Below are 27,631 nucleotides of genomic sequence, written 5' to 3' on the forward strand. Positions count from 1 at the left end.
TTTTCATATTTCTCACTTATATTTTTATAAATCATTACCAATAATTAAAAATGTTCCCATTTAATTCTCTCAATCATTTTAATTCATTTATTTATTCATTCATTTATTTATTACCAAACATTCAACTACCTTACAGTAAATATTTTATCCATCATTTTAATCATATTTTCTAAAATTATTTCTGTTTGTAATATAACAATGCTATCTTATGTACCTTTGCAGAATCCCTTTTGCAATTAAAATTTCACCCATTATCTCTAAACAAACTTATGGTTACAATCCTTATATCTTTTCCCTGTTTCTCCATTTCTTGTTTCTGTCTTTTACAGCTTCTTTTCCTTGCCTTCTTCCCCTCTTCTTCTCCCTCCCTTTTTACCCCCTCGTCTCTCTACTTCTAACTCTCTCATCTGTAATCCCCTCTTCTGTTGCTTTCTAATATTATACTTATCTTTCAAATTCTTCTTCTTTTTGGTTGTTTTTTCTAGTCTTAAACCTTTCACTCTCTTTCCCCCCTTTTCTTTTTTCCCCCCACTTAAAATTGTTGGTTTTTTATGGTTTTTCATCTCGTGGAAAGCGAGACTGAGCAACATAAAACAATAAATATAAAACAGTCATTTTATAGACGTAAAACAATAATAACATAATTATTTTTTAAAAAGATAAAAGCAGAACTAAGCATGAAAAAAAGGAATAGATGGAGAGATATTGATAATAGGAGAGCTACCACATATTTTCACCCATCCTCTTTTTGTCTTTGAAGACTACTAAGAAATTTCATTTGCTGGAAAATGCTGCAGATGAGAAATGTCAGGACTGCAAGGTCAGCAAAATACATTTGTACTCTTGAATACAAGTTAGCCACTAGTTTGCTTCTCTGTAAAATACAAAATGCTGGTTAAAGCTTTTAAAGCCCTTTGGGTTTGATTTATCTGTGATACTGTGTTCTCTGAATAGAGTCTGGTTGTCCCATGCCTTCAGGTCAAGACAAAATCCCTCCCAGTCCCTTCCTTCAGGAAAGGGAAAACCCCTGACTGTTGAACTCAACTCTGGAATACCTAGTTCCCCAAGGTTAGAGTGCCCCCCACCTATTTATATTTAGAAAGGGTTGTTTTCAAAGTCTGACACGTTTACTAACAGGGCTGCTACTTGTTTCATTTAAATTTATGATTTTATGTTATTTTGCTTTCCAGTGTATTTTGATTTATCAGGGTTGTATTCATAGATTGTGTCATTGGCTAGCCAGTCGTCGGCTAGGGATGAAGGGTTTTGGGGGGAGTTGGTTTTTGTTTGTTTGTTTTGTAAATAAATTAAGTCTTAATTATAACTAAATTCAATACAGTACTTAGAACTAGTTTATTTCTCTTTGTTTTATGTTGTTTGAAAAAAAGTTAAAACTAGTAACATTCAGAGTTAACCCTTTGAAGTTAACTAAACATACTATGTTTTTTGCACATTATGTCCCAGTTTTGACTTGAGATGAAGGAGATTGCAAGCCATTTTTTTTTCTGTCAGACCTTAACTGCTTTACCTTTTAGTTATTTCAGAAGAGTTAATGATCAGTCATTTCTTACCTGGACTCAGGTGTTTAAGAAATGACATGGAAGCTCTCTCACCAGAACATGAGGTAAATGTATGAGCTTCAATTTTATTTTTAATGTTTATAAGACATAAAAAATCTATATTATTAGCATAACACTGCCAAATTAGAAATAATTTTAAGGTGAAATGCAAGTATTAAATTAATGCTAAAAATATAATCCATGAGCTTAAATTATTACGTAAAATAAAATATATCATTTTTTGATCTCACTAGTAATGAAGTATACCATAATTTCAGTTTTCATTAATTTTAAGCATTGTGCCATCAATATTTCATAGAATAGAATAGAATAGAATAGAATAGAATAGAATAGAATAGAATAGAATAGAATAGAATAGAATAGAATAGAATAGAATTCTTTATTGGCCAAGTGTGATTGGACACACAAAGAATTTGTCTTGGTCTATATGCTCTCAGTGCACATAAAAGATACATTTGTCAAGAATCAAGAATCATAAGGTACAATACTTAATAGTCATACGGTACAATAAGCAATCAAATCATACTAGGAAACAGTCAATAAAAATCATTAGGATACAAGCAAAAAAGTTACAGTCATAATCATAAGTGGGAGAAGATGGGTGAAAGGAAGGATGGGAGGATTAATAGTAATGCAGACTTAATAAACAGTTTGATAGTGTTGAGGGAATGATTTGTTTAGCAGAGTGATGGCGTTTGGGGAAAAACTGTCCTTGTGTCAAGTTGTTCTGGTGTGCAGTGCTCTATAGCATCGTTTGGATGGAAGGAGTTGAAACAGTTTATGTCCAGGAAGTGAGGGGTCTGTAAATATTTTCACATCCCTCTTTTTGACTCATGCAGTATACAGGTCCTCGATTGAAAGCAGGTTGGTAGTAATTGTTTTTTCTGCAGTCCTAATTACTCTCTGGAGGTTGTGTCTGTCTTGGGTTGCAGAACATTCACTCTTAAGATATTACCAAAAATATTGAAGTCTAATGTACCTCTCAAGTTTGATTGTATCCATTTAGATAACATGAATTGGCATAAATCTTATCTTTGTTCTGAACATTTGTCTTCTGCTACATATTAGGTAATTTTAAATTCCATGATAAAAGAATGTGAACAGAAAGTGGAAAATAGGAGTGTTCAAGAACCACAAGGGTAAGGCTTTTATTTTTACACAAGGCCCAAATTATATGGGCAACACTATTGATAAAGCATTGTTATCAAAGCAGAACATTTGTATTCATTTAGTAATTTTTATTCTTTTCTGAAAAGACATTGGCTAATATAGTGGAAGAAAATTGAAAAACAGTTATAAAATAAAGTCAGTCATTCACATCACTTTATTAAAATGTTGTATAAATCCCAGTAATAAAAAAAATAAGAAACAAATAAGAAGTAGTCCTTTTGCCTTTTGGTTTGATTTCCAAGGGACATAATGGGAAATCCAAGTTTGTTGGGAAAAATAATTTGTTTCTTGGTACCTGGAACAATGATTCTTAAGAGATCCTGGAACAACTGATAACACTGTTCTGAGAATTAATCTGTCATTCCCCTTCCCTCTTCAGATCTTATTCTTAATATCTACAACTACATGCCAGAAATGCAGTTTTATGGATAAATTTTAACTAAAAACAGGTTGAGTTCCAGAATTTTATTCTATCTTGTTACTCAATGGTATCATTCCACAGAGGGCTTGAATTTCCTACTGAAGCAACATATAGCCTTAATTGGCAGCTGAGTTTTGCATCTTGGAAAAAAAAATCTTTCAAGTTTGGAAGCAATCATTCTATTATAATGACAAATTATTTTGATTACAATTTTAAAAACTTATTTGGGATAAATAAATATCTTATACCAAACTAGATAATGAGCATATCTAGTTTAATGAAAAGAAGGATTAGGGCAGATATGATAGCAGTATTCCAATATCTCAGGGCCTGCCACAAAGAAGAGGGAGTCAAGCTATTCTCCAAAGCACCTGAGGTCAGGACAAGAAGCAATGTAGGGAAACTAGTCAAGGAGAGAAGCAACCTAGAACTAAGAAGAAATTTTCTGACAGTTAGAACAATTAATCAGTGGAATAACTTGCCTCCAGAATGTTGTGAATGTTACGACACTGGAAGTTTTTAAGAAGAGGTTGGACAACCATTTGTATCAAATGGTATAGGGTCTCCTGCTTGAGCAGGGGTTGGATTAGAAGACCTCCAAGGTCCCTTCCAATTCTGTTATCCTACTCTATTCTAAATCAGATCTTCTGTTTAATACTGCTATCTTGGGGAGCAGTTTTTCAAAGTCTCTTTTCAAAGTGTCAGAGGTTGTTTTCTGCCCAACTACTTTAGATTGTAATCGATGGTGTTATAGATCAACTTACTTTTCTTTCTCCCTAGTTCTATGTCAATTGCAGCAAGCCTTGTGAGTGAAGATACCAAGACCAAGTTTCTGAATAAAATGGGCCAGTTAACCACTTCAGGTGCCATGCTGGCTAATGTATTCCAGAGGAAGAAGTAAATTGGAATTAAGAATTAAAGAACATTAATACTGAGAGACCTCATTAAGACTTGTTCCTTGTACTTGAAGTACTTGTCTTTTTATTTTCCATCTTATGTTCTTGTAGTATAATTTTACTCTAATCTACAAAGATATTTGCACTGCTCTTGAATATTGCTACATATTTGTTAATTTGGGGCAAAATGTGGTTGATTATAAAACTAAAGTCTGTATCAAGTCTCTGTCCTGTGTTCTTGTCTTTCCAGCATTTTTTATATATAGTGGGTTTTTTTAATTTCCTGATGGGTTCTTGGCTGATATCTGTATTATACATGGAACTGTTATGATGGTACTTAAAATAATGTAAATTTGAAGTCACGGTTATAAAGTAATAAAAGTGGAGATTACTTATGTATTTAAGTTATAAGAGGGGTAATGCAGAGCTTTTTTAATGTTTCTAAAATGAAAGGTAAGAGCCACCAGCACTGATTCCTGGATTGTTTTTGTAAGTTATTGTATATTTGAATTACAGAAGTGAATGGAGGATATAATGTACCACGGAATTCCTTGCACTACTAGTACTACAGTATATTCCAAAACAGATGAATACAGCAGATTTTTTAAAATGTCTCTCAAACATGTATTGGCATTTTCAATATGTATAAAACAGCTTAGTATTAACCGTTCTGCAAGGCAGTTTATAGCGGGAAGGGGAGGAGAAATAAATAGTGCAAACTTAATCATATGTACCTTGATGAAAGCCATACTGATTTCAATGAAGGTTTCTTTCATATGAATGAGTCTAATATTGCCTTCTTAGAATAAACTTTTAAGTGATACTGCTCTACATAATTGCTTCAAGCCAACATCATGTTTCTGCATACAACAACCCTGTGTTTGAAGTGTGTCCTTGCTAAAATAACATCTACTTAAATACCCCTCCAAAAAATAATTGACATAAAACATTCTGGGCACTACATAAGGTAAACATATTTATAGGATATTAGGCAAAAGGACTGGTTGTAGTGGTAAAGAGATTGGCTAGCATTTTGTTTAACTTGGGTTTTAAATCTTGCAGGGCAAGGATGAAATAAAATGTGTTATCCAATGCCCCAAGTAGCACAGAAATGACTGAAAGCAATAATTTATTAAATTTTAAATGAAATGCCATATCCTCTTAACATTCTGATATTTTTAAAATTGCAACTGTAATGATCTGCTATCCTTGTAGCATTTTTCAGTGGTGAATTAATCTAAGCCCACCCATTGTTTCATAGCTCTATAAATATCCAGGTGCAAAATCTGGTCCACTATACAGCTTTCACCCTTTTTGCATTTTCTCCATACTACAGATTTTGTAAATATGCATGCACATACACATTATTTTCAAAAATAAAAGGAAAACGTTACCTAATGCTGTGCCTATTTTAGTGAAATTATTACTTTTGTGTTAAATCTGGGGTAGTGACAAACAGACCTGAAACACTTGTAGAATCCTAGTATAAGTATCAGTAAATCTGTTATACACATTATCAAGATCAAGCTCTCTGTTATTTCAAGGCAAAGGAATAGCTTTTCTGTTATTGCTTTTTAATTAATTGTGATTAACACACTTCAATAATTAATCTTGGAAAGAAATATCACAAATATCCTTAGCCCATTGCTAGATTAAAATTCTCATTACTTCCATCCACCAGTGCCCAAAATTAATTCTGGGTAGAGCTGATAAAAGTTGCATTCCAGATTCTGTGATAGGTAGTAGGTTGGGAAAGCTTGCCTTATATACTTCGGGATTTCTGTGCTGAGAAGTAGAAAAATATTAATTAAAACTTGTCTAAAAGAAGTGCATATGCATATATCATCAGTTTTTCACTGTACTAGACTGGATTGCATCGAGTATTTTTACATTCCCAATATATCTTCATCAGAAGAGAGAATGCACTTGGAAAAGAATCCATTTTGCATTAAAATTGCAAATATACCCATTTTGAAGTCCGATGAGGATGAATGATGAATGCGTATTCACCTCACTATCTGCCAGTTGTACTAACTATTGCAAATGCTGTTTTAGGAGACCATCTGATAATGAAATGCTGGGGCATTCCAGAAGAAGTAGAAGTGGCTAACTCTCCTGTTCTTTCTTGAATTAAATAAAATGTTTTGCATACTTGTTTTGGAGGTTTATTTATCCACTTCTAAGTGATTTGGCATTTATTTTGAGGGTGTAGACATTTAATATTTGAGCATTTAATGTTCACGTAACAATATTTTTTTAATCAAGTACAATCATTTTTATTTTTCTAAATAATGCAGTCCATTATATAAATACATCTTTTTAAAGTATAAAAATTGCTGAAATTTCTCTTTGCAGCTACTGCCTAATCCCATTTAACTATAGGTTTTCATTCACAGCACTGCAGTAACAAGTATACTGGGACACATGAGGGATAGAATTATTTGTTCTGTTCATCAAGTCGATTAGCGAAAACCTCTCTTACATACTTCAGATGTCAGGATTTCCAACCTGGAAAACCATATATATGGATTGCTTGGAGTTGGATGGCCTATAAATGTAATATGTAATACTATTCCAGAATAAATACGGCTACCCTACTAATAATCCTTGTCCTACTGGCAAATAATGCTATCCCTATAATGCAAAAGGTACATTAACGATAGACATTGCTGGATGCCTCTAGGTCAGGGGTGTCAAACTCGATTTCATTGAGGGCAACATCAGGGTTGTGTTTGATCTGAGCTCCGTTTTCAGCTTAGATGGCCTCCCGCAACCCTCTGCCAGCGAAAACTGGGCTCGTGAAGACCGCATGCGTTTTTACTGGCAGAGGAACCATGAACTGGTCCTTCACTATTTCCAGGGCAGCCCCGCAGGCCAGATCTAAGCACCCTGTGGGGCGGATCTGGCCCCCAGGCCTTGAGTTTGACACTCACGCTCTATGTTTATTTACTTTTCCTCCTACCAAAGGTAACCAGCTGTGATAAAACTTCAGTCCTCTTCAACATGGGAAGACCTAGTGTGGAAGAAAGTTTTGACATGTAGTTAAAGTGGGCTTAGACATCGGTCAAAATTCATTCTGGTTTTGCACAAGTGTTCTGCATACATGGAGCGCCTAATTATTTTATCAGTTGAAAACAGAAAGTTGTTCACAGTTGTGCTGTGAACCAGAATAAAGAGAGGTTGATCTAGGTTTCTTAAGCACTAGATTGGTGCAGAGATAAGTAGGCACAAGAGGAGGAAGTTTGAAAGAACTGGCTCCCTTCCATAACCAAAGCAGAACTGGCCTGGAAGATCATGCCTAGAGACCAGAGGCAAAATGATGTGCTTGCACCAGCCTAATGGAGTCAATGGGTGCCAAACATATCCACACTTTGCTCCCCAGAGGTAATCTGACTTCCATTGACAAAATGGTGGATTGTGTTGCTTGTATCCATTGCAAATCTGATGTTGAGATAAGGGGAAAAACATTATTTTTACAGCTAAGAACAGCTTAAGGCAGCTCCAACTTAAGGCAGCTTCATCTCACTCACATGTACACACAATGAAGGCAACAGCATGAGAGACAGTAGAAAACAAAGACTGTTGAGACACGTTAGAGGTGAGGCAGCTGCAGTTTCCATAACCATGACGAGGGTTTTATAACTCAGTAACATCTGCTAGTTCAAAGATCACTGCTGTAGGTAGAAGACTGAAATATGGCTTTGTAAACAGTACTGCATAAAATTGAAACTTGCCTTTCAAGCAGAGTATATTCTACCCAGGGTAGCATTTTCTTTCTGGATGTCAAAGAGATTTTTTTTTCTGCCAAAAGTCATAATCATTGAAGTTCTGCATGACTATTGAAGAAAGTCTGAGCAAATATTAATTCTAGTTAATGTTTAATACCTAAGCATTTCTGTTCAAATTGAAAGTTACAGTATATGTGTACTAAGTGTCATGGTCTCTCTTATGCAATATCAAGCCATTTTTACGCCAAATATTCAAAAGTAGATTGCAAAAATATTCAAGTCTCTAAGGAGCACTCAGCATTTCATTTCACAGGTGAGTTAGCTGCAGTTGGAGGAGAATTTAATATTTTGCATTTTTCAAATAGGTGACAGCTTCTTTTTTTAGTACTGTGGTGTGCAGCTGGCAATGGTAAAACATATACACAGCTCAGGAAGACCATAGAATAAACAGAACATGGTGGTGTAGACTGTCTCCAGACTAGCAAATGAGTGAGGCAAGGTATACTCTTCTAATTTATTCAACATATGTGGAGAATGCTGTATATATTGAGGGCAATTGGATTGAAAGAACTTGAGTGTGGTTTTAAAATTGAAGGAAGAAACATCAATAATCTGCACTATATGCTAATGACACTACCTTGACAGCTGAAAAATGCAAAGGATTTGCAAGCTTTAGTAAGGAGCAGAGTGAGAAGTTAATCCAAAATTAAATACAAAGACCAAACAAATGACAACTAATATGAGGTAATCTCTAATAAAAGGTAAGATCTCCTCCTCTCTCCTGTCCTTCAACAAGTGTCTGAAGATCTGGTTCTGCCGGTTATCCTGGAAACCAGATGGGGGAATTCCATGCTGAAGATGGCTGCTGGATTGATAACAGATTCCACCACCACCTCTTGCTCCTGGATTTCTGCTCTCCACCCATCCATCTTTTTGTTATCATATTGATGTATTATCGTGTTCTTTTCATTGTTTATTTTATTCTATTATTTTACTTTTGTTTACACTCTTTTCATTTCTGTCTTTATTGTTGTAAGCTTCCAACAGTAGCCCATGGTAAGATAGTGGCAAATAAATTTAACAAAATATTATAGCAACCATCCTTAGACTTGAAAATTAAGACACTGAAGTGATAAATAGCATCTGCATTATAGGATCAACTATTAAGAGTTCAGAAAACTGTTCAAGAAATATGATGCAGACTAGCACTTAATAGCTTGGGAAAAGTTTTTAGATGCCTGGTTATGTATATACTTAGAACAATCAGATAATATAACAGAATAACAAAATTGGAAGAAACCTCGGAGGGCATGCAGGCAATAGTTTTCCTCGTACCACTGTACAGAAACAAAAAAAGAACTTTGAAGAAACAAAAAGAATATTGAGCACATTCAAACTTAAGTGTTGGAGGACTTGTCTGAGTATACTATGAATAACCAAGAAAATGGTTCATAGAACATATCAACTCAGAGTTTCCTCACTTGAGGCACAATGACCAGGATCAAATTATCATATTTTGCATACTTTAAGCAATTCTATATTTTGGAAAAGTCTGTAATGCTAGAGAAAGTGAAAGGAAAGAGAAGAAAAAAGATGATCTGCAAGGTGGATGGACTCAATGGATACACTATATAGAAGACCTGAAGGACCAAGTTCAAGATAGATCCTCCTGGAGAAAATTTATCTATGTGGTTATTGAGTTAACACCAATTTAACTGTATATAATCAATTGGCTGGCAATGAGGTAAAGTATTTTTTCAGCAAGACCAGCACTGTTTTCATAAAAATATTTTCTTAAAATTGTTTAAAATATTCTCGCATAATTTTGCCTCTGAAAAATTACATTAATATTCACAAGCTCAGCAAGTGAAGTATTTTGCAGGCAAGATAGTTTACATTTAATTTTATAATACTAATAATATACTTGAAAGTTGGGGAAAGGAATCACAATTCTAATGTCAAGGGTCTCTGCCACTAATATTTTATAGTCACAAGCACTTGATAATATTTTAAAACAGTAGCTATGATTTTTCTAAAAGCAGAAAGAATTATCAAATGGTAAATTTAAGCTTTCAAATAACTTCCTTTTCCTCCCACAATTTGAAAAATTGATGAGTGAAGAAAAACCTAACTGCAAAAGGCAATTTTCTAGGACAACTGTTAAGATACAAACGAACAACTTTTATGTCACATTTCTCCAGAAGGTTACAGGATATAGAATATAGTTTAGCCACAGAATGTTGTTTCCAAAGAATAGGCTTAATAATAAATACAAGATTAATGGTGCTTTATTCTGCATTTTATTTTGTCTAGTCCTTAGTGAGTTGAATAATTTTCACATATCTCAGAAAAAGATATATTTAACACTGTAAATCTGTTGAATAGAAAAATGCATTGCTTTAAGAGAAGCAAAAAGTATTATGAAAATTAGAATCAATTGGACAAAATAACAAATTGATGCAAGTTGTAGTCAGATCCCAGAATTCAACATTTTTTGACGAACTAAATGGCTTCTGTTGGTCAGAATTTATTTTTATCTTTAAATCAAGGTATTAGTGTTTGTAATAATGCCCTTACCTTTATATTTAAGGTAAGGATATTTTACAGATGGTACCTCAATTGTATGCTTTCTTAGTTCTGCTCAAGGTTACTTCCTTAACAATATAAAGATAAGAGGACTGTGAAAATATTTACAAACCCCTCACTTCCTGGACATAAACTGTTTCAACTCCTTCCCTCAAAATGAAGCTATAGAGCACTGCACACCGGAACAACTAGACACAAGAACAGATTTTTTCTGAAAGCCATCACTCTGCTAAACAAATAATTCCTTCAACACTGTTCAACTATTACAAAGTGTGCACTACTATTACTGTTAATCTTCTCATCACTCCTTATCACTCATCCCCTCCCACTTATAACTGTATGACTGTAACTGTCGCTTGTATCCTTACGATTTATATTGACTGTTTCCCAGTATGATTTGATTGCTTATGGTACCCTATTACTATTATTAAGTGTCGTACTTTTTGACTCTTGACGAATGTATCTTTTCTTTTATGTATACTGAGAGTATTTGCACCAAGACAAATTCCTTGTGTGTCCAACCACACTTGCCCAATAAAGAATTATATTCTATTCTAAAAATAAAACAGGCTATTGATATTAATCATGACAAAGGTCTATGTTAAGGCAGTGGACTCATAACACTAGCCTACCTCCAAGATTGCATAGCTTCCCTGTCCCACTGTCCTCATGTGAACATTTGTCGGGGCAAACACTACAAAAAATGAATCTCAATCCATCTCCCACAGAAGCCTGTTAATATAGATTTACTCCAACAGGTTATCATACTCCATGCATGGATTCTGTTATCAAAACTAAGTAAGCTCCAAGGTTTTCATTGGCAATTTGCAATTAATGTGAAACGCGCAATGTACAACGGTACAACGATACACTTTTAGAATATTGAAATTAAACATGGAAAAATATTAAAGTATCTACAATCAGTAATCTAGAAAAAATTAAGGGTATACAACTCTAATTCAAAATGAGCATTAAGGTTGAGCAACTAATATGTTTAAATTGCGGAATCATATGAGTATGTAAAAAAGAGGAAGACATTAACGTTGTTTAAACTACAATTCTGGGAACTGCATTGGAAGAACAGATGTCGCTTGAGTCAGAAAATGCTCATACTTTATCCCAAGTACCAAATAAATTAATATGTCTTGTAAAAGAAGCATCTAACCTAAAAAAAATTGTAAGAATTGAATATGTATCGTCTGTGTGTGTGTGCATGCATAGCTATCAACCTAAATGGGATATGCTTGAAACATTAATAATCCACAGAATATAGACTATTTACTAAAAGTCTTCATGCGGAAACAATTACCACAACGTGAGCTGCATATTCTCCCTCTCAGATCCTTCATCCTCTCACTCATGGATAAAATCAACGGCTGCCTTAATTTGGAATTCTTAGTTATCTAATAAAGGGCATTAAGGCCAGCAGAGACCTTCATACAGTACATTTCAAATGACAACCTTCCCTCTTCTTTCTTTATTTATTTATTTGATTTGCCAATTGTTTACAAGATAATAAGTATAAGTGTATACATAGTTGTGAATACATGAAATGAGGTACATATAAGAAAAATAAAAGAATAAGAGAAACAATAGGACAGGGACAGGCACGTTAGTGCACGCCCCTACAGACCTCTTAGGAAAGGGGTGAGGTCAATAGTAGACAGTCTAAGGTTAAAGTTTTTGGGGTTTGGGGAAGAAACTACAGAGTCGGGTAGAGTATTCCAGACATTGACCACTCTATTGCTGAAGTCGTATTTCCTGCAATCAAGTTTGGTGCGGTTTACTTGTGTTGTTATGGTTGAAGCTGAAGTATTCACTGACAGGTAGGACATTGCAATGTATGATTTTATATACCATGCTTAAGTCAGACCGAAGACGGCGTAATTCAAGGTTTTCTAGTTCTAGAATTTCAAGTCTGGTGGCATAAGGTATTCTACAACGAGTAGAGGAGTGGAGAACTCTTCTTGTGAAATATTTCTGGACTTTCTCAATTGTGCTAATATCAGATATGTAATGTGGGTTCCAGACTGATGAACTGTATTCGAGTATTGGTCTAGCAAATGTTTTGTATGCTCTGGTTAGTAGTGTGATATTACCAGACCAGAGAAAAAGCTACGTAGGATTAGGTTAACAACTCTTAATGCCTTTTTGGCTATGTAGTTGCAGTGGGCTCTAGCACTTAGATCATTAGAGGTAAGTATTCCAAGGTCCTTTACAGAGCTTGGGTCATCAACAAGTTCTTGACTATTCAGCTTGTATTTTATTTTCTGATTTTTTTTGCCAATATGTAAGACAGAGCATTTATTTGTTGAGATTTGAAGTTGCCATTTGTTTGACCAATCTGATACATAGTCAAGATCTTTTTGTAGGGTAGCAGTATTGTCTGTGGTATTGAACAGCTTTACATCATCAGCGAAGAGAACGCAATTGCTCTTAATATGATCACAGAGGTCGTTTATGTAGAGTATGAAGAGAGTTGGTCCTAGAACACTGCCTTGGGGGACACCACTATTGACAGGTACTGGATTTGATAGGACGCTCCCGATTTTGACCATTTGTTGTCTGTTTGCCATGAATGCTTCTATCCAGTTATTCAGTTGTCCAGAGATACCGTAGGATTTTATTTTTAGGAGTAGTTTGTCGTGTACCACTGAATCAAAGGCTTTACAGAAGTCTATGTAGATTGCGTCTATTGCTTTGCCCTGGTCGAGTTGTGTCGTCCATATGTTTTTGCAGTGTAAGAGTTGTAGATTACAGGATAGTTTTTTCTGAAACCAAATTGTTTATTGGAGAGTAGGTTATTTGTCTCTAAGTAGAGGATGATGGATTGGTTAATAATTGATTCCATGACTTTACAGGTGACGCAGCATAAGGAGATTGGCCTGTAATTTTCAACTAGGCTTGGGTCTCCCTTTTTGAAGATGGGGATGACTGTGGCTTGTGACCATAGGTTAGGCAAGGAGCTGGTCCTGAAAGATTTTTCAAAGATTATGCTTAGAGATTTGGCTATGGCAGTGGATAGCTTTCTTAAGAAGTAGGCACATATTCCATCCGGTCCAATAGATAGAGATGGTTTTAGATTGCGTAGTGATTTTTCAACATTGTCTTCTGTGAAATCGATATGTATTAGATCATTATTGTTATCTGTGGTACGGCTAGGAAATACTGGGCATGATCCATTGCTGTTTACAAATACTGAGCCGAAGAATGTGTTAAAGATGTTGGCTTTAATGGTGTCGTCGTTGCAGTCTTTACCATCAGGTCCTATCAAGGGAGGGATGGACCTTGAGTCTTTTAGTTTGTTGTTTACAAAATTGTAAAAAGCACGGGTGGAATTGGTGCTTAGAAGGTTTTCCTCTTGTTTAATGTGATAATTGGTGCATTCGGTCTTTATCTGGTGGCATAAATTTTTGTATCGGTTTTTGAAATTGGCAACGTGACCAGATTTGTTTTTCCTCCAGAGTGATCTCTTTTTGGATTGAAGTTTCCTTATTGATATGGGTAATCTGCTTTTTGTTTTGTTTTGGGAGTTGTTGTTGGTACATATAGTTTGATGACTCTTTTGACTTCAAGTAAAAATATGTTGTAATGGTCTTCAACAGTATTGCATCCAGTGAATAGAGATTGCCAATCCAGGGATGAGAGATCGTTGTCTATAAGATCATAGTTGCCTTTTTTGAAGTTACAATTGGGGATTACATCATTGTGGTGATTTTTGTGTGGACGTATGTTGAGACAAAAGTCAATCATATTGTGGTCACTACTGGAAAAGGGTTCTTTAGTTTGTATTCCGTAAATTAAATTCAAACTATTGCAGAAGATGAGATCGAGGCAGTTGTTTAGTCTAGTGTTGTTGGTTACTAGTTGTTCCAGTCCCAGATTTGTAATAGCATTGTAGAAGGTTGTGTGTATGATTTCAGTTGTACAATCATTTAGGGTCCAGTCAATATGAGGTAGATTGAAATCACCAAGAAAGATATAAGGGTATGGGCAGGATGCAGCCCATGTTAGTAATGTATTTAGCTTGTTTACATGTTCGATGTCATAATCAGGTGCTCTGTAACACCACTTTTTTACCACTAGTGCTCATAAAAAAGCAAAATCTACCTGTCCCTAACTGGAAAGCAACAAAAATCTTTCAAAGATCCGAAATAATAAAGGAAATTACTTCAGGAAATGATGCATAGACAACTGCTAGAGACCGTTCAATTCTTGTTGTGTTTGAGAAAGAACACCAACTAGTCGGACTTCATCAACAAATGGATAAAAGTCACAATAGGCCATTTTATTGGCAGAGTCAGTCCTGAATTGGAGGGCAGAAGTGGAAATAGTGGAAAGGCAAAGCGCAGTAACAGAATTGCAGAATGTATGGTGGCCATACAGGTAGTCCTCAACTTACACCAGCTCACTTAGTGACCATTCAAAGTTACAATGGCACTGGAAAAAAGTGACTTACAACCATTTTTCATACGACCATTGCAGCGTCAATGGTCATGTGATCAAAATTCAGACATTTAGCAACTGGCTCGTATTTATGATGGTCGCAATGTCCTGGGGTTACAAGATCCCCTTTTACGACCTTCTGACAAGCTAAGTCAGTGGGGAAGTCAGATTTACTTAACAAACTGTGGCAAGAAACTGTTACTAGCTTAACACCCGCAGCAATTCACTCATCACCTGTGGCAAGAAAGGTCATAAAATGGGGCAAAGGCTCCTTTAACAACTGCCTCACTTAGCAACAGAAACGTTGGACTCAAGTGTGCTGGTCAATCGGGACTACCTTGTATTCTTTATTTTATTTTGAAAGAAGGGAAAGCTCAGTCGGAGCCAGTCAGGCTACTAGTGAAGCAAAGTGTGTATGCAGATTTCTCAGTCATCCAGGTCATGGTGGTCCCAAATGTGCTTTTTCACGAGGCAACTGGACTTTCTATTTTTTCTTTGAAGACATTTTGCTTCTCATCCAAGAAGCTTCTTCAGCTCTGACTGGTAGGGAATGGAAGGATTTATTCTATGCGAAGCAAAGTCTGCTTTGAACGAAGCAACCTCACTGGCGCGGAGGCAGGAGGCATACAGCATTCCCGCTCACGAGGCGGAGCACTAAAGAAATCTATAGGGCACCTGACAGGGAAAAGCCCGCCCTCCGCCCTCAGGAAAGCCGCATGAGCCGCCGAAGCCGAAGAGGCGGGCTTTCCCTCCCCGCCTTCTGCTCTTCACTCCGGGCTGGCGCTCGAGCCAGGGAAGAAGTGGCTCGACGCCTGGGCTTGCGGGGAATTTTGTTTTCGGCTCAGCCCCGGTGATTCCACCGACTATGGCAATTCCGCGGAGCTGCTGGCTAGCGCTTCTTCTCGCCACTGTCGTACCTGGCGTGCAGGTAAGGCTGCGCCGAGATGCGAGGGGAGGTGGGGGGGGGTCTTCCTCGCACCTCCTCGAGCGTGCTTCCCGCTGGGTTGATTTTATTCGGTGACCGTCCGTTTCGAAAGCTAAACCATACGCATATAGATCGCTTCCTTTTCTGACCTCTCTGTGCGTTTGTGATTGCGAGCGTGGGTCTTTCTTTACATTGATGAAGATCGATTATGTGCCGTCGGGTCGTTTTAGACTCCTAGCGATCGTATATCTTTTCCTTTCCGGGAACAGCCCGCCCCTCACGCCTCCGCCACACAGCAGATTGGGGGGGGGTCTTTTATATTAGCACCAAGGATGGGCTGTACCTGTAAATGGTGCAAGTAACAGCGGGCTTAACGGTTCAGTTGTATTAATGCATTCACTTGGAATCCCAAAGGTGCTTTTTCCAGAGGCAACTGGACTTTCTGGTTTTTCTTTGAAGACGTTTCACTTCTTCTTGGATGAGAAGTGAAACCTCTTCAAAGACAAACCAAAAAATCCAGCTGCCTCTTGAAAAAGCGCCTTTGGAACAACCATGTATGACTTGAATGAGTGAGAATCTTCATAGACATTCACTTGGAATGCTCTCACTGAAATCCTGTCTTGTTTTTTGCATAGATCCTCAGTGGTGGGGTAGAAGTGGATAATTAATTGCCTTTCATTCCTAGTGACATTAATGGGGCTGAAAATAATAATTATAGTAATTATTAACTTTTCCCATTGATTCCAACCGATCTCTGCTAACTTGCTAACTTCATCTGCAATCAGTTCACTGTTGCATTGTATTAGTGCTGGTATCCTACACAAATATTTTGTGAAACAAGCTCTACTCGATAGTTGCACTACACTGTACTAAACGGTAATTTTGTCTTCAGTTCAGCCTCACATGTTGTGCAAACCTTGCCACAAGGGTTTGCCATCCATCACTTGTGGTTAAGCATGTTGTGCACATGAAAGCAATTGAGTATGTATTATTTAAGAAACTGTAGTTCAGCAAAGTATGTGAACCAGGCCACTAAGTTTAATGGAATTAATTTGAATGCACAAATTGGACCTTCTTCCAGTTATTGTAATGATAGACGAGTTTAGTAGAAGTTGGGGTGGAGAGGAAGAAATCATTTCTCCTGGCTGGACTTCCTCTTTCTTCAGGTACACAGGGGGAATCAAGGATTAGAACTGAAATGAACAAACTAAGTACAGATATATTCCAGCAAATCAAAAGCCCTCTTCAGCAGGAACATATATTCTGCAAAGAATAGCATAATAAGCTTCAGAGATTTTTTTTAAAAAAGGAGCATTCTTTTTAATGTTTCCAATTTCCTTCAACTCTCATGGTAAAATCTCATGCTAGTATTCTTACTTCAGTAAATTTTGAAAAACAAGCCATTCCTTGCCATCTTTCTCAGGATATGTGCACCCAGTAAAGCTTTATAGTGGAAGATTAGAGTATTGTAGAATGTAGTTTGCATGTGCTGAAAAATAGTGTATTAGTATGCGTACAAAGCACAACTATCTGCTTACTGTACAGTACTCATGTTTGTGTTTTCAAACCTTCACTGGGAACAGATTGTATAGTTCACCCAGCGGTGGTTTTGACCTCTATCAGTCTTTAGGAACAGATTTCAAGCTGGAAAAATCTCTGGTTTTGTGGCTTTCACCACTTCCCTTGGGAAGCTACCCTGTAAATACTCTGTATTTAAACATTAAGATGTTTTATATATATATATATGTATGGGTGCGTCTCTTGTTTCATTCCCACTGAGGTTTGACTCTATTATTCTCAGCTAAATTGCAATCTTTTTTTAAAAAAATGGTTTTTAAAAAAAAAATATTTTAAAATGTTCAAGAAGTTTGAGCTGCTTTGAGTTAAATGTGATAATCTTCAAGAAATTTTGAAGAAATCTATGTTATTCTTCTAGAAAGGTCAAGCATATACATTATTAAATGCTTTTGTGCTTCTTAAGTGTAGAATAAGTCAAATACAGTACATAGTAGTACTATACTCCTAGTATAGAATGTGCTATGGATGAGGAAGTAATTGTGTTCAATTTTACCTTATTAACATAGCCAATAACTATAAATCATATACAGCCACCTACTTGTAATATATCTTAGTAGTATTTCTTATCCTCCCAAGAATCAATACTGGACCAATATATATTGTTCTGGAAAGTCCATATAATGTGTATGAAGTGCTTTGAAGACTCAAGGATATGGCAGGGTTGGTGTTCCTTGAGCTGTGTGTTTTTCTTGCAGATATTTGCTTGCCGTTCTAGCTAACATTGACAGTATTTTGATGATGTTTTAATGATGTTTAGTAATGATAAGTCTACAAGAAGAAAAGCAAATTCAATAAATATCAAGATCCCGTTTTACTTTGGGACTCTTAAAAATTCATTATAATTACTATTCATTATAATTACACTGTTTTCTAAATATATTTGAAAGGCAAAGTATGATTCGGAGCATCTGTGAATGTGTTGAGAACATCGTAAACCCAAAACATTTTTTTCTGGGAATTGTGTGCCACCAGCAGAGGGCATGTACATGTGCCCAGGAAAAGATACAGCCACTTTAAATAAATCTGTTACCAGGTACATTCTGAGTTACATTTTGCCTTTTGAACCTGGATCTTTGTACACCTCTATTATTTTAATACAGAAGTCTCCAAACTTTTGGACTTCAACTCCCAGAATTTTCTAGCCAGCATAGCTGCCAAGTTTGGGGACCCTGTTTTAATACTTTGGGCTCCCCCTTATGTTAAAACCATCATCTCAAATAAGTCCTGTTGTTTATTTTATTTTATCCCTATATGAATTGAAAAGCCATAATTCAATTATTTTTATTCTGTATTCATTGGTATTATGCTATAATAATCTGTTTTCCATTTTACTTTATCATTGATTTATATTTAGTCTTTCCATATGCATAAACTACAGATATATAATAAGCATTCAATTTGTATGCGTTACTCTGTGTGTGTGTGTGTGAATAATGATATAATATTAATTAAGAATTGTGAAAGCTAATAAAGAAAACAATTAAAAGTCTAGAAAAGTTAGTAATTCATTAACCTGCAATGTGATTAATAATAGTTTGAAAGTGTTCTCCAGATTCAGAGTTCAGTGAACTACTAAATTGTACAAGTATTCTGTAATTATTAAGAGAAGACTTAACATTTAAAACTAAAATTATAAATCTGACACTTTCCATATTATTTCTGAAACTGTTGATTGAATCCATTAATGTGCAATCAAAATGCACCTTTTGCAATGGAGTTCATTCTTTTGGTAAAGCTTTAATATCTCCCCACACACACACACACACAAATATGCAATATAGAATGGAACAATCCACAATAGAACATCGACATTAATCTATGGGTCTTTAGAGTGACAGAAAAGGATTCCAATCTTTTAAATTCCATTCCCCATACTGCATTAATCAAGCCTTACAATCAAGGTACAGTTAATGATAATATAATTAAGGCGCAATACTGTAGACGTAATTGTTGCAGTTGCATTGTGCCAAATAGCGAAAAACATGCAACAGCAGTTGTAATATCTGTGAGAGAAAGAGTAAAGAATGTGTAATAGAGTATGTCACTAAGCCCCATAACCTGTTCTGTTACACGTTAGTTCCAAGACCAGTCAGTGTTAGTTATCTTGGCTTTACAATTAACTGAGGTGAGATGACAAGCAGAAAAATCTTAATGAATATCTCCACATTATACTTTTTTGATTTCAAGGTCAAGGATGAAACATGAAGTACAATATGCTCCCCCCCTCCCCTTTTTTCCCCATTAGATTAAGAAGAGAAAATGACTGGAAATCCTAATCTTGTTGTTGTTTCCACAAATCATACTAGGTTTTGTGTGTGTTTTATTTTTGCATAATGCCTTGCCTCCTGATAATTAAGAGGGGAATGCATGAGGTAAGATTTATTTCTTTTATTTGTTTGATGTTGAATATATAAGGGCACCAAAATTTATGCCTTCCCGAAATGTTTTCGTATTAATTATTACAGTTGTATGTACTGTCAGCAATTTCAAGTCACTACTTCCTCCCTGAGTCTTACTAAATCTTAGGATTCAACCACATCCTGACAACAAGTTCCTCATTCTTTTTTATAGACAGATAGTATGAAGAACAATATTGTTATTCATTCCATGTGTTATAATTGCACTTTTGGAAAAGGGAAGGGAGAAAAAATACATTAATTCAAAAAGGTAAGCAAAGTCACATATTTTTTAAAAAAATCATAGTGCAAAAATGAAGGTACCAGTAAAGCAAAGCATGTGAAGAAATATTTTGTATTAATAATATTGTGGTATAGAATTATGTAAGGATGATGTTTTTCTCTGGACTGGCTATTTTTTAAATGTAGATTAGACCTCTGTTGCCAACACAGTTTTAATGATGTAATAAATATATAACATAACAGAACTGTGAAGCTATTGCTCCTACTGCTATTAGCAGTATACGAATAATTAGCAATTTTTCTAAAATCGGAAAGCTTTTTTTTTTTTGAGAGAGCATTTAAAATATTTTTTTCATCCTGCACATAATAGTATAATGCACCAGTGGTTAGGGCACCAGGCTAGAAACCAAAGGACAGAGAGTTCTAGTCCTTCCTTAGGCACAAAGCCAGCTGGGTGGATAACCTTTGATTAAAAAAAGGTTAAAAACTAAACAACAGCAAACATGTAATATAGAATACCCAAATACTGAGTATTTACACAGAATACTCAAATATCGGGGGACAGTCATAACTCATATCCCTTCAATTTCTAAAAAGAAGAACATATTTTCAAACATTGAAGTTGTCCTGAAGCAACCAAGTGTTTGTTGCATTACAGAAAATTAACAGGAGTGGGGCATGTGTGATATTGGGTGAATCTGTTCCTGAGAATTGGTGCAGTAACTCTTGAGGCTTAACTATGGGATCCTTGCAGATGGCATTTCCAAAGAGTCAGAATCTATAGAGAACCTATTCTTCTAGATCTCAAATGACAGCAAATACCACACAGAGAAGGAGGTATCAGTCCCACAGATATCTTGACCCTGAAACATGAAGGTCTTCAAAGTTGGTAGCCAGCAGCTTGAATTGCACCTAGAAACAAACCAGTATCAATGCAGGTCACGAAGCAGAGATATTAAATGTACAAACCACATGTCTCTCATACCTGGGCCACTTGAAGTTTCTGGATGGCTTTCAAGGACAATCAATGTAGAATGCAATGGCATAATCCAACTGTGAAGTGACTAAGGCATGAGTGAGTATTCCAGAGGTCCCCAGATTGCAAACCAGCTCTGCGCAACTCTATTAAAGACCAAAAACAAAGAGTGGCTGGAATTGGAAAGCTTCTTCATCCAAAGCTTACTCTCTTGCTAGGATTGACCCCATGTCCTTAGAGCTCCAGGCAATGGGCAGAATCTCCACCACATTTTTTGTTCACCCTATTGACACCTAACTCCATGCTGGAATTTGGCTTCATGTAGATGTTAAATAAGAGAGGAAGTATCGATCCCTGTGCCACACATAGGCCCATCTTCCCATGGTTGGTAGCCCCAGTCAACTCTATGGCAATCAGAGTGCTCTAAGGGAGGGTCTAGCTGCACTTGTGGTTGAACTTGCTTCTGGCTTGTGTTCATGCTGACCTGAGTCTAAACCAGTTTAAGAAAGTCCTGTCCAGACTAAGTTATCTTGGTAATATTTGCAAATAGTCTGGACTGCAGGGTATCATAATCTGCCAGTGGACAATTGCTCCACCTTTTTGTTCTGAATAAAGTAATTGCCAGTAATTTTTTTTCTTCTGTATGGATTTTCATGGACATACATACTTTTATACATGACTATACATTTTGGGTGTGTGTTTTACACATACAGAGTTAAATGAAATTTATATTTGCAAGGTTAAAGCATAAAGATGGAAGATGCTCACTCCAGCTCCCAAACAGAATTTTCACTTAATCCCATAGATTAAGTGAAAATTCAGTGACTAGAAATATTATTAGGAAAAAGACAATGGAACTGAAAAAGACTGAGAAAGAAAATCAGAAATGCAAACAAAAGTTCCAGATAGGTTGGAGATACAAGGGGAACATTGTACTGGCTCTACTGCTGTAAACACCAGGATGGTTCCATGGGAATAAAATATTTTTATATCAGTTTGTCTCTACAATTTTTTTTCTGATTGCAATATTATTATTCCTGAATTAAATGAGAGTCTCTCTTCCCTAGTGTTTTCACACAAGTGCAGGATCCACTTTTTTCAGATCAACCAAAAATAGCCCAAAGTCACTTGTCAGGATTTGTACCCAAGGTGGGAAATCTCAGTTTTCTGGTTTCTAGCCTGGTGCCTTAACCGCTAGACCAAAGTGGCTCTCAATTTGACGGGCTCATACAACTGAATGAAATATCAAGCTGCTTATTTAATCATAAAAATTAACAATAGTACTGCTAAAAATTTGACTAAATATTCTTTTAAAATCATTGATACCTTTGCTTCTACAACTTAATTTCTGCAAAATAACATGAACTGTAGCAGTCAACTATAATTTTAGAATAAATATTAGAGCTTCCTCACATCCACTATCGCCTTGTGTACAAGTGAGATTTATCTGTGCTAAAAGAAGCTACCTAATCACCACTTATCATTAAGTAAATTATAGATGCAGTGGGGTTTCTTAATAAGCAAGCATGGATAGAAGTTTTGTCTAAAAGTTAAGACATTCTACCCATGCTTACTTATTAACAAATCACAGTTCAATGAGTGGGCTTGCTCTTTAATCAAAAGCTGGATTCATTATGGTCTTTGTATTTGGCTTAACAAAATATGTGAGCTCAGCTTGTAAACATTTTTAATTTTTTATGTGAATCATGATGACTATGACATTTAACAAACTGGATTTAAAAGAAATGAGAGTTTTTATGCTATGTTTCTTTAGTGCTATAGCATTTAATCCTGTATATCCATATAGTAGTTGAAATATATTTATTCCACTAAAGGCAGAAGCATGTGCTTAATTTTCCTTTAAAAAATTGAACTTGAAGCGTACTCATTTTTTAAACTTTTCAGTTAACTACAGATAGTTAGATGATTTAAGGGGGCACAGTGGCTCACCAGTTAAAGACACTGAGCTTGGCCCCAGGTTCAAGACCTGAATGCTGCACGATGGAGTGAGCTTCCTTTCTTGCCTCAGCTCCTCCTCCTCTAGCAGTTCAAAAGCATGTAAATGCGAGTAGGTAAATAGGTACCACTTCAGTGAGAAGATAACTGTATTCTTTGCGCTTCAGTGAATCATCTTCCTGGGTACATGACCATGGAAATATCCTCAGATAACATTAGTTCCCTCAGCAAAGAAATGGAGATGAACATCACCCCCTATAGTCGGATATGACTGAACAGGGAAACTTTGCCTTGACCATTTATTTAAATTATTTAATTATGAGCTTCTCTATCTTTATTGGGTATTATATGAAGACAACTCCCGGTGCATTGATTTCCTCACATTTTAAAGTTTTCACATCCCTCATTTTTTTTAAAAAAAGAGAAGTAATGATATTTTTTTTTTTTCATTTTGCTTTAGCTTGTTGCATTTCCTAATTGTATATTTGCTTTATGGGATGGAAATTTGTGATGTGGTTAAAAAAGCTTCATTGGAAAGTTGACATCATGAAAACCATTTCCTTCATGGTTTAAGAATTGTTTTGAATTATAGACCTGGAAGTGAATATGTGGAGCAGCAGAGTCTCTTTTAGGTCATATCTGAGAAAATGAAATGTTTTATTTAAATTAAGCCAGCTCCTGAGTTTTTAAGGGTTCATGACCATATGGATTTTGGATGAAATAAACAGAACACAGTTTCTACCCTTGGGTACTTAAATTAGGCAAGTGGTTAATTACAGTTAATATTGATTAAGTAGTGACTGAATACAATTAATATTTTATGTTTTCAGGTTCTTTTTCTTAATAGGCAATTCTTACCTGCTAGTGCTACATTTTTCAGTCTTATTAAATGAATATAATTCATAAATGTAAGATATATGAAAGTAAAATTTATAGGGGCATGAAACATAAGGAAAAAAAGGTGGGCTTTTCTTTAATCTGTAATACCAGCTTTACTATTGTAAAGATGATTAAGTTACTGTCCTAGCAATGTGCATTTCAAGAAGATTTGCTACAGCAGACTTCCTACATTTGTTCTTCTACTTTAAGTTAAATAAAAACTAAAATGGCTACAAAACCATTATCTGGATTGAAGAAAGGTCCTTTAGTGATGCAATAAGCAATTAGAAGGATACTACATCTAAGCTGCAACAATCCAAGCAGCAACCAGATGGTAGGAAGGAGTTGTGGCCTTTGCTATCATATAGTAGTCGTCCAGACTTGAACTTCTCAGTTTTGTTTAAAAATTTAAGCATAATCCATTGTTTTGTAGTCTTTGAGAAGTATTATATGTACAGGTAGTCTGTCATGCCCCTGTTGGAGACTGACTCAGAGAGAGAAGAGAAACAGCCGACAGGGAGTGGAAGTGTGACTCCAGAGGTTGTGGAGGAGGCTGGGGAAGGGCAGAGGCCGGCTGGGCAGTCAGAGGAAGACCCGGGCCCATCCCCTCTCCATCCTAGGGCATGCAGGGAGGAGAGGACAAGGGAGAGTCAGGAATGGCATGATCTACAGGGGAGGAAAGGGCCTTGATCCTCTTCATGGGCTACAGATGTGAGAACTGGTTAAAAGGACAGACATGCGTACGGGCCAGTGCTGGAAACAAAGCGTGGAAATATCTCTAGTTTGTCGTTCCTGTCTGAGTTTGACGTCCTTCCCAGTGTGTGTTCCGATATCTGTGGATGTCTTCAAGCCCTTATCTTGCCTGGTTCCCTTAATTGTTTCAGTGTGGTTTGTGTTGTTTTACTCTTTATGATTTACAAGCATTTTTAGTTTAAACAGCATTTCCTCCTTTCCATAACTGCTTGTGGAAGAGTTTTTTGTCTCCAGTCAAGGATATTTGGAGCTTTGAAGCAAAGTGAAGGAATAAAAGGGACTGTTTTTGTGACTGTTTATTTTGTATCCCACCCTGGGTCATCACATAGTCCTTGATTTATGACCACAACGGAGCCCAAATTTTTTGTTGCTAAGTGAGATATTTCTTAAGTGAATTTTACCCCATTTTACGACCTTTCCTGTCACAGTTGTTAAGTGAAACACTGTGATTGTTAAGTTAGTAACATGGTTGTTAAGTGAATCTGGCTTCCCCATTGACCTTGCTCATCAGAAGCTCATAAAAGGTGATCACATGACCCCAGGACACTGCAACCATCATAAATATGAGTCAGTTGCCAACCATCCAAATTTTGATCATGTGACCATGGGGATGCTGCAATGGTCATAAGTGTGAAAAATTGTCACAAGTCACTTTTTTCAGTGCCATTATAACTTCAAAGGGTCACTAAACAAACTGAATTACCTGTACATGCAAATAAACCAAGAATAACAAACCTCCCCCCACCCCCCAAAAAAAGGGCTTGGCTTATCTGCAGATGGGAAATTTCTTCTGAAATTATGAAAAAAAAAAAAAAACCAGAAAAATGGTGAGGGTCAGCTTATCCACAGGTAGCATATTTTTCATGTATTTGGGTTTAAAATCAAGGTTTGGCTTATATGCAAGTATATATGGTAGTTGTGCATGTCTCCTCAATTCTTTAACAGAGCATGGAATAAATATTATAATGGAATAAATAGCTATTCTTTCCCAGCAATTACTGCCTTTTTAAAAGAGGGAGGGAGAGAGAGAGAGAGAGAGAGAGATGAAGTTCAGTGAACAGAAAGAAAATCCTTTGGCTTGAAAATGGAACTTCCTATAAAAACTAAAATTATTTCCCAAAAATTAACTCCACCAAGTTTCACTTCTGTGTTGGATATACACACACTAAAAATTTAAACTGATTAAAAAGTTATTGATGGTGGAGGAACGGTAAAAAACTGTCATTCTGCTCATCCACTTGAGTTCAAGATCCAACTTTGCAATTGGAGCTTGGTGGCATCATAAGTACATGCCATAGTTTGAGCAAGACCACTGTATATCACCTGTAATAAAAAAAGAGTACAGGTAATCCTCGACTTACAACAGTTCATTTAGTGGCGGTTCAAAGTTACAATGGCATCAAAAAAAGTGACTTATGACCATTTTTCATAGTTACGACCTTTGTAGCATCCCCAGGATCATGTGATCAAAATTCAGGTGCTGGACAGCTGATTCATACTTATGACCTTTGCTGTGTCCTGGGGTCATGTGATCCCTTTTTGTGACCTTCTGACAAACAATATCAATGGAAAAGCCAGATTCACTTAACAACCATGTTACTAATTTAACAACTGCAGTGATTCACCTAACAACTTTGGCAAGAAAGGTTGTAGAATGGGGCAAAACTCACTTAACAAATGGCTCAGTTAACATACATTTTGGGCTCAGTTGTGGTCATAAGTTGAGGACTACATGTAATGATATTCATCTATTGATACCATTCTTGTTCAGATAGATAGGAAGAGGATTATATTTCCCCAACAGTGTACTGCTCTTTGAATAAATATATTTATATAAATATTTTATAAAGACCAATGAATAATAAAAATAGCTTTTCATTCTACAATCAAGCTACCTGGGCTGATTATTAGGGTCCATTGGTTAATTGCTGATATCTAGTGTAATTAAGAGTCTTCCACCAAAATCTTATTAAAATAAAAAAGTCAAAACTCATGGCCTTTACTGTCTAATGACAAAATTGAAAACAGTGATCCATCTGAACAGCTAATTGTATGCTTTAAAGGTGCCAGGTTTTTATACTCCATCTGGTACAACAACTTATCACAGCAGGTTGTGTCTTGCTGGCTTCAAATTGATATGGTTACTTTGCACAACAGGTGGAGTTGAAACAAACAGCTTTTTAAATGATCTTAGTATTGTAAAAAAAAATAATCTGCAACATTATTGGCTCACATCGGTCCATCAAAAGGCTCATGGAAATTCCCTAGATTGTTTGGTCAGGTTTTATTTCCCTTTAAAAAAAAAGGAGGAATAGTGCAACTCTATCCTCTATCAAAAATGTGCCTTGCTCACAATCAACTGAGCGAAAAGTAAGTTTAGTGGCCTGGGGATGCACAATTTAAGTGACATTGATTAATAATTTTTAACTGTTTTTTTCTCTTTAAACTTTTAATTAGATCATAGAATAAAATGCAAAAATGCCAAACCAAATAGGAAGACAGTGAGGGGGAGAAGGGGAAAGAGAAGTGAAGGGGGGAGGGAGAAAAAGAAAAAAAGAAGCATTGACTTCTGATTCTCTCTGTTGCAATAAATTAAAGCATTTAACATCGAACCCCAACTTTTTAGTTTTCCATAATAATATAAATTAGCCATTTCTATTAAAACTTTATCTCTTTACTGATCAGTCTAATAAAAACCAAAGTCAACGTTTCATTTGTTTTCCACCTCAAGCACAAAGTCCAGAAGCGGTCTCCATGTAGCAATAAAAGTACTTATATTCTTTTCTTTGATCAAAACAGTCAATTTAGCTGTTTCTGCCAACTCCATCAGCTTCTGTAGCCATTTGTCCAAGGTGGGAATTGAAATGTCATCCCATTTTTGTGGGTATAGTAGCCTTGTTGATGTCAACATAAACTATAAGATCAAAGTTCCAAATTTTTCCCCCCAAGTCTTTTTCCATTAAACCCAAAAGAAAAGTTTCTGGTTTCATCTTTATCTTTATTTTAAGAATTTTCTGTATTAAAATATGAATCTTACTCCAAAATGTCTTTGGTTGTCACATGACAATAATTTTTCATAATTTTTAAAATATTTTTGA

General features: G+C 35.9%; 2 protein-coding genes across 8 annotated transcripts in view; both read left to right on the forward strand.

The window, feature by feature from the left end:
• Positions 1–6,222, forward strand: part of RELCH (RAB11 binding and LisH domain, coiled-coil and HEAT repeat containing) — an 80,361-nt gene extending 74,139 nt beyond the window's left edge. For 4 of the 6 annotated variants that reach the window (XM_087961196.1, XM_087961197.1, XM_087961198.1 and 1 more), the window contains 3 exons: positions 1,536–1,624; positions 2,649–2,719; positions 3,952–6,222. In XM_087961196.1, coding sequence (XP_087817322.1) covers positions 1,536–1,624; positions 2,649–2,719; positions 3,952–4,072 — 281 coding nt within the window. In that variant the 3' untranslated portion in view covers positions 4,073–6,222. The remainder of the gene's footprint in view (positions 1–1,535; positions 1,625–2,648; positions 2,720–3,951) is intronic. The other 2 variants (XR_015748777.1, XR_015748778.1) reach the window with 1 other exon arrangement.
• Positions 6,223–15,559: 9,337 nt separating this feature from the next.
• TNFRSF11A (TNF receptor superfamily member 11a) overlaps positions 15,560–27,631 on the forward strand; it is a 42,236-nt gene continuing 30,164 nt past the window's right edge. Inside the window, exon 1 of one of the 2 annotated variants that reach the window (XM_087961200.1) lies at positions 15,560–15,755. In XM_087961200.1, the coding sequence (XP_087817326.1) occupies positions 15,693–15,755 (63 nt within the window). In that variant the 5' untranslated portion in view covers positions 15,560–15,692. The remainder of the gene's footprint in view (positions 15,756–27,631) is intronic. The other variant, XM_026675377.2, reaches the window with a different exon arrangement.

Source organism: Notechis scutatus, chromosome 3, assembly GCF_049901735.1.
Source record: "Notechis scutatus isolate UNSWTSFEM ecotype Mainland chromosome 3, rNotScu1.2, whole genome shotgun sequence".
Taxonomy (NCBI): domain Eukaryota; kingdom Metazoa; phylum Chordata; class Lepidosauria; order Squamata; family Elapidae; genus Notechis; species Notechis scutatus.